At 46.9% G+C, this 16,141-nt stretch overlaps 1 protein-coding gene across 8 annotated transcripts in view; it reads left to right on the top strand.

Moving 5' to 3' along the window:
• The window catches only part of GLYR1 (glyoxylate reductase 1 homolog), a 41,771-nt gene extending 28,343 nt beyond the window's left edge, over positions 1-13,428 (top strand). For 5 of the 8 annotated variants that reach the window (XM_050980115.1, XM_050980112.1, XM_050980111.1 and 2 more), the window contains 10 exons: positions 2,137-2,208; positions 3,515-3,597; positions 5,636-5,690; positions 6,213-6,293; positions 8,610-8,705; positions 9,882-9,980; positions 10,462-10,575; positions 11,351-11,400; positions 11,927-12,053; positions 12,546-13,428. In XM_050980115.1, the coding sequence (XP_050836072.1) occupies positions 2,137-2,208; positions 3,515-3,597; positions 5,636-5,690; positions 6,213-6,293; positions 8,610-8,705; positions 9,882-9,980; positions 10,462-10,575; positions 11,351-11,400; positions 11,927-12,053; positions 12,546-12,587 (819 nt within the window). In that variant the 3' untranslated portion in view covers positions 12,588-13,428. Of the gene's footprint in view, positions 1-2,136; positions 2,209-3,514; positions 3,598-5,635; positions 5,691-6,212; positions 6,294-8,237; positions 8,564-8,609; positions 8,706-9,881; positions 9,981-10,461; positions 10,576-11,350; positions 11,401-11,926; positions 12,054-12,545 lie in introns of those variants that run through there. The other 3 variants (XM_050980117.1, XM_050980114.1, XM_050980118.1) reach the window with 3 other exon arrangements.
• The last annotated feature ends 2,713 nt before the right edge of the window (positions 13,429-16,141 follow it).

The raw sequence follows: 16,141 nt of genomic DNA, 5'->3' as shown, positions 1-16,141 counted from the left end.
CGGCCTCCTCCGGCCTCGCCCAGCAGCGGCGCCTGGGTCTCTCTGTTATTGGCGCCGCTCTTCCGATGGGCCGGGTGGGGTTGGGTGGGGTGGCAAGGACGGGGTCGCCCTCCTCCCGGTACACCGTGAATGTGCCCTTTGACCTTGGTGTCCCGCTGAGGCGCCCCTCGCATGGCGGGTGCCCGAGCCGCCCTAGTGAACTGGTAGCAGCGGGGACGGTGCAGAGCAGGCGTCACTGCGGCCTTCCCGGGACAGGATCGCCGAGGAGGAATGAAATCTCCGGTGTGGAGAAAGGGTTCAGAGATCTGTTGGTCTGGATGGAAATCCACGTAGGAAAACGGGTTTTTCTAATGTCATATGGTTTTGAAGAGTATGACCAGCATTCCTCAAAAACACAGCTGTGCAGCGCACAGATGTGCACAAACTTGACTTAGTCCAGAATTAATGGGCAGGGAAAAGGAGATTTCTTGCTGTGACTAAAGGGAAGAAAGACACCAATGCGCATTTTGAGTAGAAACACCTACGCGTTGCTGCTAGATGTTGGAGTTACTCAGGGTATCTGCTGCACCCATGGGATCACTGTTCCTTTGGGAACCTGGAGGATGCCATACATTAAAGAGTGAGAGTTGCACATCCATCTTCTCTCTAGTGATTAGTGACAGCATCTGAGGGAACAGCATGGAGCTCTGTCAGGGGAGATTTAGTCTTGACCACTTTCTGGAAAAGTTTCTTCATCCAGAGAGTGGTCAGGCACTGGAAGAGGCTCCCCAGAGCAGTGGTCACAGCACTCTGCTTGAGAAATTTCAGGGAGGGTTTTGACAGCCCTCTCAGGCACATGGTGGAATTCTTGGGGCTGTCCTATGTAGAGCCCACACTTGGACTTCATGATCCTTGTGGCTCCCTTCCAGTTAAGAATATTCTATGATCAGAATAATTCCCAGAAACCCAAAAGAGGATTAAAGTGTCGAAGTCAGTGATCCTGCACCCAGACTGCTTTGAAGGATAACAGGGAATCCTGCCTGGCTTTGTTGTGTGTGCCTGCCTTGGATAAATGTTTGCTGAAACAAACCTGACTTTGTCCTTCTGGTTGTTGGGATAACTTTTGCATAAGGTGATGACTCATCAGTGGGGGGTTGGGTTCCTCATGGAGAACCAGAACCATCTACCAGAGAAGCTGCAAGCTTAAAGATCTGAATCGACTATAGCTTGCCTGTTTTTCTATGGGCAACCTGCTCAGAACTCTCCCCATAGAAAATTTCTCTCCTTTTACAGGATGACAAGTGGCAATCTTTTCTTTGTCCCATGCTTGCTACTGTTTCCCACTTCTTTGATGAACAGCATGGGGACTCATGGTTTAACAGGAACACAAGATATGCTTTGAGGGTCTGCTTTATACAGGCTTCTCTGTGGCAGCAGCCAATGGAGGCTCAAGGCAGTGAGTCATCAGATCCGAACTTGTTCATTACTGAATTTGCCCCAATGACTGGGAGTCCCCAGCCTATGTGTCCTCCCCCACCCCACACCCCCTTTTCAGTTTAATTGGTTTGGTTTTAGACTGCTATTGCTTGGGGATATGCTGGGGATGGGGATGCTAATTTTAGTTCTTATTTTTGTTTCTCACCACTTAATTAGCAACAAATTTGTCTTCAAATTGATTCAGTTTTGTGTGTGCTAAGAGTTGGTAATGGATCTCCTTAGCTTTACCTTGGCCCGTGATCTTATTTCCTTTTGAGGAAGGGGCAGTGAGGGAAGCTGGGTACGTGTCTGGCAGCCAGGTGAGTCCATCTCCACAACTTAAAAAGATGCCCCAGTTTTTGACACAGTAGTATTTTTACTTTGCTCTGAAAGTTGCATTCAATTCTAGGTTTTTTGGTACAGTGATTTGTGTACCAAATTGCTTTCTTAAAACAAAGTCAGGGCAAAAATGAGGACAGTTCATTGGACTGGGGTGGAGAAGTGGAGATGTGGAGACTGAGGTGTTTCAACAAATCAGGAAAAAAACTTTAGTTCTCCTTTAAATAAACTGTGCAGAAACAACAGTACACTTGAAACTTAAATAATTTTGGCATATGTCCGAGAGATTTGTTTGCAGTGTTTGATGTCTAATGATTCCACTGTTATTTTTTCATGACATAGGAAGAAGAATTTAAATGGCTTTTACAAGAAGAGGTCCATTCTGTTTTGAGACAGCTGCAGGATATTTTGAAGGTGAGGTTAATTTCGTCTGAGTTTTGTTTGAACTTCTGTGTAAGGAATGGTGATAGGTTTCCCCTGCAGGAAAGAATTCTTAGTAGAGGCTGCACAAAATGGTCATCCATGCATGTCCAGTTCTTTCCATAGTGCTTGCTTGCCCTCTGCTCTTGAGGACTCACAGTAAATCTGATTTCCCCTAGATTTCTCTGTTCTTTACCCTCTCCTGAGAGCTGCTTTGAAAAGGTACATGGAGCCAGCCAGACCTATCTGCCAGGCATTTGCATGAGATATGAATATTTTCTGGAACAGAGAATCTGAATCTGCTGTAACTCTGATGTGTGCTGGTGGAAGCAAGCAACATGGCCATTAGGTGACAGCTGCTACTTGTGCTGTAGTTACTGGCATGCGCTCTCCTTGTTCAAAATCATCCTTTCCTCAACCTGCTCCCTCCTCTTCTGGTACCTGCCCCTTTCAGAGGCCTGATGTGTTCAGCTGAAGCAGATGGGCAGCCCTTTTCTCAGCTTTCTCCAGCCTGAGCATGTGCTGTGGGGCTGACTCTTTCCAAGCAGCCAGCGGGAAGCTGGCCATAGGGAGTTCGGTGCACTGTGAATGTACTGTGTGTCTGGTGGATCAAAGTTCGACAGGCCCAGCCCCTTAACACTCTCTGGCTTTTGGAGGGTATGGAGTGATGAAAGAGCAGGGCCAAAAATGTGAAGGTGAGGGGCGAGTGCCATAGTGCTGACTCAGAACCCCAGGACTGGAGTCAATGGCAGGTGACAATAGACTGCAATACCTTTATATACAGTACCTGTTTTGAAGAATTTATTATAGTTTTGAGGGTGAGGTGTGTAAAGGGCAGTCACCAGCCAGTATAACCAGATGAAGGGCTGGGGAGGGCTGGTGTTCTCTCCACACTTCCTTCATATGTAAGACCAGCTGTGATAAGGGGCAGTACCATGGTGCCTGAGAGTATGTAGAGCTGAGCTGTCAGGTGCTGCTCCTTCTGTGGGCAGCGTGGGGATCCTGCTGGCACTGCCCAGCTCCAGGGTGTGAGATGTGAAAATGCCTTTTGCTATGGGTTGCATGCGCTGAGCCTCCTCCTGGGCTTCATCTGTCCTGCAGTAGGATGAAATCGAAGTGCTCTGCTTGGTGGACTTCAGGAGGCTGGCAGAGGTGACTGCTACATATTCAGCCACTTGATGAAGTGGCTGAATATGTAGCACTTCATACTGAAGTGCTGAATATGTATCTTTGTTCTTGGCTCATGGTGTGCTGGGCCCAGGCAGATGCTCCAGCACTCACTGTGTTCTCTCTTGGGCAGGAGGCCTCCCACTGCTTTGCCTTGCCCACCAGTGGCTCAGGAGGAGCTGTCAAGCAAGAGAACTTTGTACTGAGCACATCAGGGTAAGTGGTGGTGGTCAGTGGGTCAGTTCCCTCTGCAGCAAAGGGTACAGATCCTGGAGGATCTGTGGTGTAGGGTTTTGCAGAAGCCCTGGAGTTATGGGTTTTCTTTAATAGGAGATTTTGTCTTAAGGAAAACAAACTAGCTTTCAAGGCAGGTGAAGGTAAGTCTGTAGCTCTGCTCCGGGGCTGCCTGAGCCAGCCTTGTGCCATTTTGTGCTGACACCTCTAATGTAGTCACTGATTCCTGACCATATGCCCGTGTTGCCGCGCTGCTGCTTCAAGGACCCTCGACTTCCCACACGGTGGGGAGGGGGAAGCCCCGGCTAGCAGGAGAGCACTGGCAGCAGCTAGCAGCGGGGGGCACTACCCAGGCGAGCCAGGGGCGTCCAGGCAGCGCCTACGGCAGGCTGAGCAGTGTTTGAGGAGAGCGGTGAAGGATGAAGGAAGCTGGGAGAAAAGAGGTCCTCTACCCCGTGGATGCAGTCCAGAGAGAGTTTATTCATCTCCAGGGGAAATTCCAGGGGGCAAAGGCGAGGGGGGACAGTGACAGCAACTTATAAAGGGGGTGGAACATAGGTAGAGATACATTACATGAACCAATGAGGGAAAACTGAGGAGGGGTATTGAACATAAGCGACACCAGAGGAAACAAATAATATACAGACTAGGGAGGGGCCCAGAGCACCTGCCCAATCACTCCCTGGGGAAGGAAGAAGTCTCTGGAAGAATGGGCAGGGCCCCGGGAGACGGACAGGGCCTGGGAGGGGAGGAAAGTGTAACAAATGGGGTAGTTGCTAGGGGAACGGGGGTGGAGACAAGGGGTTGGCAGCGTGCCCAGACAGGGAGGATACTATCTGGGGAAAAGGGGGAACCAGGACTGAACCATCGAACTAAATATGGGGTTGAAACTGGGGAAAACATTACAAAATGGGGAGAACAGTACAAAATAGGGGAGAATAACATAACTGGAAATTGGCCGCGCACCGCAACACTGTGTGTTGCCTCAGTGCTGTGGGCAGTTTGCCAAAGGGCATTTTTCTGATTATGACACAGGGAGTTGCAGTTGCAAGACCTGAATTCTGCCCTTGGCTCAATTTCTGACCCTGACTGTGGAGAAATCTTAAACTTTCTCCTAATCTCCCTAAAACAGCAATGGTAAATCTCCTTCACACAAAGCAAACTGAGGCTTGTGCAGAAGGTGCCATATCTTCTGCAGATCTTCTGAATTGATATCCAAATTTTGATCCTCAGTGGTCTCAATATTGGTGGAGTTCACAAGCTTTTCATCAAGCAATTAACCTTAGTCATTAGGACTGTCACAATATTGCAAGGAATCATGCAGTAATTCTGTACTAAGTTTGAACATTGTCTTCTTCAGATCTTAGTTAATTTAGTTTTCATTTGTTATTTTAAGTTTTCATTTGTTATTTTGATCTTGTAGTGTTGATCAAAAGAGTCTCTGATATAGTAAAATGTAAGGTATGGCCCAACCAGATGCTTCAGTCTTCTCCTCACACTGTTCGTTATACATGTGAGTCATCTTGCAGGACCTTTCAAAGGGTTTGGGGTGTGGGGCTTTTATTTTTTTAAGGTTGTAGGGTTTTACTTATTTAGGGTCTTTTTTCTTGGAATGGGGTGTGGGTTGTAGCTTTCAACTCCTGTAGGAATCATCTAACTCTTCAATGTCAGTAATTAATTTATTGTCTTGTGCTTGTGCCTGCTAGAGCTGTTTGTAACAGCAGCCAAATTGTTGACAGGTGATAAATGGAATCAGAATGGGATCAGAAATGAAGTTATGTTTTAAGGCAGAGCAGTTAGGGCAAGGTGGCCCATAAAGCATGTGACTGAAGTTCACCACAGGCCAAGAACTGGGAATTTGAAAGTGTGTGTGGTGTTCTGCTACTGGCAGGAGCAGTGTTCAGACCCTGGGCAGGAGGAGCCGTGCTGGCTACACAGGACGAGGAGGGGAGGTTTTAGGCTGGCAATTGATAGGTGCCTCTTGTGACATGTGTTGCCCAGATGTTTCCTCTCATTCCAGCACAGACCAGGTGAAAGGTGTGATGACGCTACAGGGAGATGCGCTGTGTCAAGCTGTGAGTACTTGCAACACTTCTTGCTTTGTATGGCAATGGGTGGGTGTCACCCTTATCAGCCTTTGATCACCTCAGGGAGGGAGGTCACCCTGGTTTTGTGTTACCAGTGATCAGTGTTCTTTGTCAGTTCTCTCTAATTGGTCTAGATGTTTCAGCAACCATTGAAATTTATCAAGATCCAGCATCTGATATTCCCTTCTACCACCACCAAGTGGTAGTGAGTGCTGTAGTCAACTTCCACTGGAATTCCTTGCCTTTACCACCTTTGTTGAGTAATAACAAGTTGCCTTGGGGACCTTCTGGGCTGAGGTCATGTGTTCTGCCAGGATCCTGATTCACTCAGTGCATTTCAACCTATTCTTTGTATTAATATCATCCTGTGGAAGCACTGAGGTTCTAGCTGTGCCAGAACTGCAGAAGGCAGTTTGTGAGGATGGTCTGGAAGTACGGAATGTGACTGCCAGCCCCCATCTTCTGCATACAGGCATTTCTTGCTCTCATGTGTTTGTTTCTTTTTTCAAGGATGTTAATCTGAAAATGCCCAGAAACAATCAGCTCCTGCATTTTGCATTCCGGGAAGACAAGCAGTGGAAATTGCAGCAGGTACCTGTTGGCTCTAGATGCCCATCCATCCACAGCCTCAGTGCTCTCTGAGCAGTAATTTTAGTCTATTGAGAGAGATTGTTATGTCCATTTCACATGAGCTACAGTGGTAAAAGCTAAGGGAGGAAGCAGGTGCAGTTAAATCAGTTAAATTGAGTTGGGGTGCCTGGATGGGCTCTTTTCAGACACACCAGTTGATCTGAAGGCTGTCTGCATAGCAGTCATGCTCCTGTAAAGGAATGCCTGAGGTGTCTGTGCAGGGCTGTCCCATGTCACAAGCTAGAAGGGCAAAGAGCAGCTTCAGGGGCATTGAGTAGCTTGTTCTCATTATCTTACAGATGCATTTGTTTACACTGAGAACAAATTATTGTGTTCAGTAGCATGTTTCAGTTCCCTCAGATAAGGAGTTAAAATAATGCAGTTATTCAGAACCAGAATCTCTTTCCCATCATTTTGCTGGGACATACCTGATTTCAGGACCTGAACTAGTGTCTGAAGACATGGTTTGCCTCAATTTGTCACAGCTGAGTAGGTGGGAGGAAAATGGATTCAATGTATTTCTTTGTGCCATAGCTCAGGTTTTTCTAGGTGATGAGTGCATTTGGCATTGAGTGCAGTTCCCAACATCTGCAGTGCAACATCTGCACTTAGTGGTGAAAGCTCTACCTAGTAAATTTGTAGAAATCTAGAAAATTGTGTACTTGGGATGTTAATACCAAACTTGACTGTGTTTGTTTATGCCTTACAACAAAGCAAGAAAGTTTTTGTGACAGCATTCAGCAGTGTCTCCTCTTTTGTAGCTATTTTGTACTGCTGCCTGGTTGGTAGACTTCTGCCAGCTTTTATGGAAAACAACTTCCTTTTTTTACTTGCATTTTGTGTTCTAACATTGTTCAGATACGGAGTGTGAGTGCCTAAAGGACTGAGCGCAAAAGCATTTAAAGTGGTTATATGGTGATCTGGCCTGTCTGAATTAAAAATGACCATCTCAAAGGAGTGTCTTCCTTTAATGAGTGGTGACAGTTGGTGTGTTGGAGTTTTTTTTCTGTTTACAAAGTGAAGTCATTGGTACGAAGTTGTAGCATAGGCATGTTTTTGAGGAATACAAGTGTAGACCCGTAAATTTTGAGGAAGTTGATAAGAAAACAAAGCAAAGTCAAGGGGGAATATGAATGGAGCAAATCATAACAGCAGGGTTGGCATTGCTTGGTTGAGTAGTGCTGCAAGGAGCAGTTTAGCTTTCACAGAGGCCTCTAGGAGATGTAAAGGCTGGAGGTGGTGATATTTGGAGATGCCCAAGTACCTGCAGTCTCTCTGCAGTCCGACAGTGGACTTAACATTCTCACTCTTCTCTCTGTGGCTTCCAGTGCAAGAGCTTTCTAAGAGCAGAGCTGTTCCATATTCCCTGAGCTCTGCGTTAGAAGGAACCGGAGCCGGGTCTGCGCCAGACAGGCTTCTACAAGGATGTAGAGCTGGGAACTGTGACTGCTGGAGGGCATTATAAATATATCAAACTGCAAATACCCCAAGCTGTGTAGCCTGTCTCCCAGCAGACACTTCTTGTACAAGCTTCTCTGCTTAGCTGTTCCATTTGCACCCTCTAATTTACTCCTTGGGATTGTTTTAACATGTTCATGCTGCTGCCTAAAATTGAACGCAGTTAGCTTCTCCCAGGGCCATTGTCTTCCTCTGGTTTGTCCTTGCTCTCATGAAAACAAGGATCCACCTATCAACCTTGCTTTTGTGAGTGTGTTCCTCTTGCTTGAGAACAACTTGAGCCAGCTGTGTCCTGAGTCTGGTCCGGTCTCACACAATGGCACAGCTTCTTGATGCTAGAGATGACTCAGAATCCCAACAATTTCACTTCAGAAGTACTCTGGGATACTGACAGAGACACTGTATTAGAAATCGGTGCTTGTTGCTCATTGATGTCATTTGTTTTAGCTCTGACAGGATGAAATCATTGTTCATGGTGTGAGAGCTGACTGCTGTATGCCATTACCAGTGAGAATTCCTACCAAGCAGTCATGGTCAGAGCGCTCCCAGGATGAGAATGCCTGATGTCACTTCAGGACAGGAGCAATATTTGTAGCTGTCAGGCTGTTCTGTATCTCCAGTCCATGAGTGGAGAACCCAGAAGTGCTTCTGGGAACCAGTGGTAGGTTTGTGTTAGACAGTATCTGACATTTAGACATGGCATTACATTTGAGAAGACACCATTCTTAAGGTCAGTGAGATAATTGGGGAAACCTTTACTTCTGAGTACGTGTTATTACAGACTGTTTCTTTCATAGGGCTGTATTTGTACCTTTGCAGATCCAGGATGCTAGAAACCATGTTAACCAAGCCATTTACCTGCTTATGAACAGAGATGCAAACTACCAGTTCAAAACAGGCTTGGAGGTGCTCAAGGTGAGGAGAAAGCTCCTGATGCTTGGGTCGGAACATGCATTTTTCTTCCCTCCATTTGTTGTTTTAAACACAGTTAATGCAGATTACTGTCGGAGTTTCTTAGTGGAAACAGACTTAATAGTCGTACCCATACATACCCATGTGAAGAAGTATCCATGTGACCTCATATTTTATATGAATCTGTACTAGTTTAGCATTAGTAACAGGGCTGTACATCCCGGTGAACAGTAATCTGAGCAGTCGGTACACTTTTACACACCAGTGATAATGTGGGAGGATATTCCTTGATCTTCTGTGGATGATGTTGTTTCATAACTCTGTTGATCAGTGCTGAAGGTGAGAGCAGCAGTGAGGCACCCATCAGTAAACAGAAGATGACAGTACTTGTGATTTACTGAAAATCTGAAAGTGACTTCTCTCTTGCCAGTAGTATTTTCTGGGGTCTCATACAGAGCTGCTGCTGCATGCCAGTGAAGCCCAACCTTCTGCTTGAAAATGTTCTCTGAAGGCAACAGACTTTCGGCTTGCTCATTAGACTTCATCGCAACATCAAACATTAGAAAATTCAAGTGGAAGTGAGGGGAGGTAACTTCATCTTAGCAGTCATGAGGTCTATAACAGACATGTTGCTTCCCCTTTTTTTCTAGAAGAGGAAGTCTGCCTGAAGAGCCTTTGAACTGTGGTTTCTAGCAGGATTGGCCTCACAATGAGCCGGTTCTTTTTATCTACTGCCTCGCTCATAGCTGGTTATGAGCAGAGGGAGCCCATGCAGCAGTTGGACCTGTGATGTGGGAATGGGGAGACCAAGAATGCAGCTTGTTTTTTTCCTTAATGCCTGTTCTTCTGAAGAGCTGATGATGAGTTTGTCGATGCCTCTGTAGCATCAGTAATTGATCTCATGTTGGCTTGGTATTCTTGTCATGAATAGCTGTTCTCTCATCAGTCGCTGGTATTGAGCACTTGTGACCTGTCTCATAAGTCTCTGATGGTGGTAAAAGTTAAACTGCATTTATGTGGGAGCCAGCCCTTTCCAATAAGTTCCTGAATTCCTGGAAGGATGGGGGGTAGTGGAGGTTGTTGTTTTAACACTTGCAGAAGGCTGTAGGGTTCTGCAGCACTCTGTCCAGAGCTGTCCAAGAATCATGCTCACCAGTGGTTCTGTACATTACCTTGTAGCTTATGGATGCTGTGATGTTGCAGCTCTCCAGAGCCCGAAATCGACTGACCACTCCTGCCACTCTGACACTACCAGAAATTGCCTCCAGTGGTCTCACAGTAAGTATATGATGATCTAGATCTCTATACAGGTCTGGCAGCATTGCAACAATTTGGATACTGGGCTGCATCTTGATGGAAGTGGGTTTCTGAAGTGTCTCCTGAGGCAGAACTGAAGCAAGTGCAAATCCTGATTGGTTTTGGCTGCTCTTTATCTTCCTGTGGGAATGCAGATGACTTGGGCATGAGGACTCTGGTTCTCTTGAGAGTAAGTTCTGTTCCCTGCCCAGGAGTATTGTCCAGGGATGGTTTGCCCTTGTGAACACTGCTCCATCCTCTCTTGTCACTCTCATGCATATATCATTTGATCAGGAGCAGTGAGAGCAACAGCCATTGCCTGCAGCTGCTCAGTCTTTGTTTCTCTCCTAATGTTTTTCTTTTGTCTTGGGGCCATTTTAGTGTGGCTTGGGAAAACGGAATGATATCCCAGCATTAGAAATTATGATCTTTTCACTGACAAAGAAACTAATTTTCTTGCCAGAAAATGTTCACCCCTGTGCTGCCTCCAGACGTCCTTGTGAATTTCTATATTAACCTGAACAAGCTGTGCCTCACTGTCTACCAGCTCCATGTGATGCAGCCCAGCACAACCAAGGTGATGCCTGCTATCTCATGAGCCTTGCGTAGTTTCTTCTCCTGATGTTCCACTGTGAGGAGGAAATCACACTGCTACCTGTTTGAATTTTATATTCAAACAGGTAGCAGTGAATATATGAATGTTATAGTCATAATATAATGCAGAAATAAGTTCAGCTGGTACTGAGTGTGTTTAGGTCTGCTGCACACAGAACACTGGCTCTAAATCTAGTTTGGGACATGGCTGCTTAGCCCAGAAGAACATACCAGTGCTCTGAAGTAAGCCATTTTTTAGCAAATGCTTTAAATATAGTTTGATAATTTTGTGTCATTTTGGAAGGGCATAGTTATATTAATCCAGATTACATCTGAGTAGCATCTTGGGTTTCCTCATGGAGTTTTGATAGATACTTTTCCGCTTCACCTGTTGCATGGGTCAACTTGATGTCCTGTGAAAACAGCCTTAAACTCTTAAGCTTTATGAAATGCAGTCCTTCCATTAGGAAGATTTTCCTAAAAATCTATATTTTGTTTTGCATCTGGATCTTCTCATCTTATTTCTGTAGTGATCATATTTGTAGCTACATTGAACTCAGCCAATGAAGGAATGAAGTCCTTTCATGAAGGAGCAGGAAGGGTTCTAATAAAAGGGATTTCATATTGTTGGAGTGTCCAGGCTAATAGAGCGTGGGTGTTTCTTGATGTCAGGCTACTGAAAGTGTAAGCCTTAAATGTCTTTCTTCTAAGTGGTTTGTTTACTACATCAAAATCCTAATGACCTTTTCCTTCTCTAGAACTTCAAGCCTGCTGGAGGGTCTGTTTTGCACAACCCTGGGGCCATGTTGTAAGTACAGTCACTACGAGGGTAGTGTACCTGGTTAACAGGTGTTGGTATGTCTTGAGGGTGAAATCCAAACAGCTACGTGCAGTTTCTATTATAGCATCTCTGAAGTGGAAAAGCTTGACTGAGTCACTTGCTGTGCCTGTGGATGCTGTTGTGTCTCTTGAATGACTTGGTCCTAAAGGACAGAATATGTGAATTTCCAGGATTCAGCCTATCTGGACAGTACCATGAGTTTATCTAGAGATGAGAGTTTACAACAAAAATGAGTGTTTGGTTATTGGCATTGCCATCTGCATTCCCTGCCTCTGTGCCTGTCTGGAATGAAGGGAAGTTCCTAACTTCACCCTTTAGCTTAACTGTAAATCTGGTCAGAGGTGGACTTGAGTGTTTGCATTCTGTAACTTTGCCAGGTACTGATTTAAATGTGATAGAAATCACCATAATCTCTCAATGGGAATGTATGACAGTTGAGTTCTATGATGTTGTGTGTGAAGCTGTGTTCTTCCCCCCGCCCGCTCCCCTCCAGTGAATTTGGCAGCCAGCGATATGAAGTCAGCCATGTCCATAAAGTGGAATGTGTTGTCCCGTGGTTAAATGATGCCCTTGTCTTCTTCACAGTTTCACTGCAGCTTTGCCAGCAGCTGAAGGATAAGGTAATGGCCTTGAAAAAGGGGCTTTGTTTTTAACTCTGGGTTTTGAGAGGACCTCAGATCTGATGTGATGTTACTCTGTTCAGCTTGCTAAAAATAAGGGATGAGTGAGTGTTCTGGAGCCAGGGAGCTAGCTGGCACTGCCTAGCAAGCAGCCATAGGATAAGTATAGTGGTGTGGCAGATGTCTGCTGAGCTGGTGACTAGGTGGAAAGGAGCAAGCAGACACTTGTGTGTTCTCAGTCATGAGGTGGGTGAGACAAAACAAGCAATCTACATTCCAGTAGATCGGTGCTCAGTTCCAGCTCTGCAACTGTCACCTTGAGCAAGTAACTTTGTGCTTCTTGAGTGACAGCAGCAGCAAACCTGCCCTTCAGTAGTGCGGTGCTGAACTATGTAATGCTGTGAAGCTAAGCCCTCCCTCACACATTATATGCTCATTTTTTTGTTGTTCAAATGGTATAGGAACTTACCTGCTTTTGTTCTTGCTTTCCAGATCTCCGTTTTCTCCAGTTACTGGAACTACAGGCCATATTAATTCTCTGTGGAATGGTCTAAGCTTTTACAGTACTTCACATGTCTCTCTTTGTTCTCTCATGCCAGCTGAGTCCAGGACAGCCTGAGGAGTGCTAGGGTTCACTGCCATATGCCCTGCACAGGGCAGGGTCAGTGTACCCAGAGACACAGCTTTCATAGCCTTGTCTGGGATTGCTGCAGAAGCAGGGCACCAAGCAGTGCTGTGTGGCTGGCAGGAGCTTCCATTGGTCCCTCTTGTGCATTGTGTGGCTGATACTTCCCAGGCCCCTGATAAGTTACACAGGTCTGTTAAAAGGGATAGGTGCTCTGGACTACCCTCACTAACTAGATCTGTGCATTGTGCTGTAGCTAACTCCTTGACTGTGAAGTGGCTGGGAAGGGGGGAAAACAGAAGCAGACTAACTTACACCTCTTCAAAGGTAGGGCATGTGGCTCCCGGTAGTGAAATATATTTCTCTTACCTGGTCCCGCTGTGCTTATAACTAACCCTGAGTGACTCCTTCCCTTGCCTGTTCTCCCTATCCCCATGTTACTGATTCCCCTTTGGGGATGCTCTTACTTGCTGCTGTTTGAATTCTTTCCCCCCTCCTCCAGCATCAATGTGATAATTATTTTTTTCCTAAGCCCTAGTTGGGCCAAATGGTCTTCTCCAGGTTTAGTATCTTGTTTTCACTACCAGCCTTTGGAGTTGCCCTAGTATACCTTGTGCAGTCTTTCATCTTGTCATTAAATGCAAATTGAGTACCATGTTGCTACTATGATTTGCTCCCTATGTATGCTACAATGTGTAACTCATACCTTTAGCCACTGCTAAATGTGAAATAAATGCCCTCATACCTGCAGTGCTCATGTGGGCTGTGAAAGAATGAGTATCTTGAGATTCTGTGCTCTCGCGAGTGAGAGGCTGTTCTTGGTTATGCATGCTGGGTTGTCTTTTGTTTTACTGGGGAGGACAGTAGTGGAGTCTCTATTAGCGGGGCAACACTTCAAAGGCTGAGCCTGTTTGCATAGCCTCAGCCCAGTGCTGTCTGATACTTAAAATAGTACCTGAAGTATTTTCCAAACATGTCTTGGAAGTCATGTTTGGAAGAGGCTGTAGGCATTCAGACTGGGGTGGGTTGGCTCATAGGGTCATTGAGAACATCTCTGGCAGAGTGGGAAGTCTCCAGGTCCCTGTTCAGGCTTTTCTCAGGAAGCTGCCACTGACCCACATGGCTCTGTTGCCCTTGGAAGTTTTTTGCAACCTTTTCATACACCTTTTTGTGAACAGGTGTGTGTAAATGCTCCCAAATTTCACTTGGTTCTGAATACCCTTGAGGAACACTGAAAGGGACAGCTGCTCTGAGAGGAAGGATGATGGAGAGCATGGGCAGCCGGGTTCCTCTCCCGCATCTGCTACTCAAGAGCTAGCAGGGGCAGAGGCAATGTCATGAAAGAAGTAAAAATTCTCAGGGATGAGATCCCAATCAGTGGCAAAGTTGGGCCTCAAGAGACCTGGTTTTGCTAATGAGGGTTTGGTAAGTGAACGGCTGGGAGAGTGGTTCCAAATACATAGCTGGTGGGGTTAACAAAATCCCCAGACAAAGACTTAGTAGTAGCAGGCAGCCTATCATGCATGCCAGGTGTGCTGCAGGCCAGTGCAGCCAAGCTCCTGTGGCAAGGGAAGGTCAAGAAAGGTGGTGTAAGGGGATAGACAGCAGTGCTGGGTGGGGACAACAGAGGCCCTATTGATCTAACCAGAGAGGAGCGGGGAGAAGAGTGGGCAACAAGGAACAGGCAGTCTGTGCTCACTGGTGCAGGGACACAGGGCAGAGTCGCCAAGCTCCTCTGGGACCTGGTTCCTGCTGGGCAGAACTGCACTGTGCTCTGAGCACTGCTTTGTCTTGCAGTGGACACGGATGTTGGGTGCTTTCTCTTAGAGTTGGCACTGATGTTGGGTCCTTCCACCACTTCCTTCCTTCCTGCCATCCCTTCCTTCTGCCCCTTCCTTCTGCCCCTTCTTTCCTCCCCTTTTGCTCCTTCATTCCTTCTGCCACTTCATTCCTTCTGACACTTCCCTTCCCTTCCCTTCCCTTCCCTTCCCTTCCCTTCCCTTCCCTTCCCTTCCCTTCCCTTCCCTTCCCTTCCCTTCCCTTCCCTTCCCTTCCCTTCCCTTCCCTTCCCTTCCCTTCCCTTCCCTTCCCTTCCCTTCCCTTCCCTTCCCTTCCCTTCCCTTCCCTTCCCTTCCCTTCCCTTCCCTTCCCTTCCCTTCCCTTCCCTTCCCTTCCCTTCCCTTCCCTTCCCTTCCCTTCCCTTCCCTTCCCTTCCCTTCCCTTCCCTCCCTTCCCTTCCCTTCCCTTCCCTTCCCTTCCCTTCCCTTCCCCCTTCCCTTCCCCCTTCCCTTCCCTCCCCCTTCCCCCTCCCCCTTCCCCCTCCCCCCTTCCCCTTCCCCCTCCCCTCCCCCACTTCACTGTAGCCCTCCACACCTTGGCACATTTACCTCGTCCTTCCCCAATTTCCCTGCAACCTCCCACAAGACATTTCACAGCCTATTGATATGATTACCAGTATTGCTGGACAGGATGTACCTTGGCTTGTCTGGCCCTTGCTGCTTAACCAAATAGCAGCAACTGGGGTTTTTCACCCCAGAGACACTTTTGGCTGGCTGTTTTACAGCTGGGCACGTGGAGACAAGTCCAGGCATGCAGGGGCTCCGGTGGCTGCGGGATGGAGCTTCCTCCTGTGAGAGGGGCCGCTCCTCAGGTTTACCTCTGATGGAGAAGCTTTAATGCAATGGTGAAGGAAAGGAGTTGGTTCTGATGGAGGGTTTCAATCCAGAGCTTTTATTCTGGCCCACAGGCCTCTGAATCCAGCAACAGAACTGCCCACACCGCGTGGTTGCTTGCCCTTTTACCTGGGGGGAGAGGGAGAGGGAAGGGGTAGGAAGCCACCAACCAGGTACATGAGGAGAGGAGGTCTTAAAGGACAAAGGACACCTGGATGGCCCAATACCCCCCCAGGGGGTAGAGGGCATTCTTTGAATCTGCCAATCACTCAACGCCCTTCTGGAATTCCAGGATTGACAGACAGTGCTTGGCAGGGGTCAGGGTGGGAAAAGGAAGGATGATTGACACACCTGGGAGGGAATCTTCAGGAGAGGGATCCAGGTTTCTGAGGTAAACCTTGAAATCACACTGCAACATCTCCCCCTTGTTTTGTTTAAAATGAAGAGGACTGGGTTTGAGGGGCAGAATGCTCACCAAACCATGGTTGGTAAATTGGCTCCTCCTCTTCAGGAGGGTCAGTGTTTTCCACTGAGGCTTCTATGTCATCCATTGGAGTACTAGGGGCTTCCAAATGGTAGACTTCAGGAGGGGAAGATGAGCTTGAAATTAGCTTGTAAACCATGCACTTGATCAGCCCAAAAACCATGCTAACAACTACAATAACAAGAAATAGGATCAAGAGTACTAAACCCACAGTTTTCAGAATAGATCCTAACCAGACGAGAGTCCCCAGCCTTTGAACACTCAGCCAGTTTTCTGTTTCTCTCTTGATGTTGTTCCACTCAGCCAG

The sequence above is a fragment of the Serinus canaria genome, chromosome 14 (assembly GCF_022539315.1).
Source record: "Serinus canaria isolate serCan28SL12 chromosome 14, serCan2020, whole genome shotgun sequence".
NCBI lineage: Eukaryota > Metazoa > Chordata > Aves > Passeriformes > Fringillidae > Serinus > Serinus canaria.
Note: the sequence above shows the minus strand (reverse complement) of the source record. Positions and strands in the feature narration are given on the sequence as shown.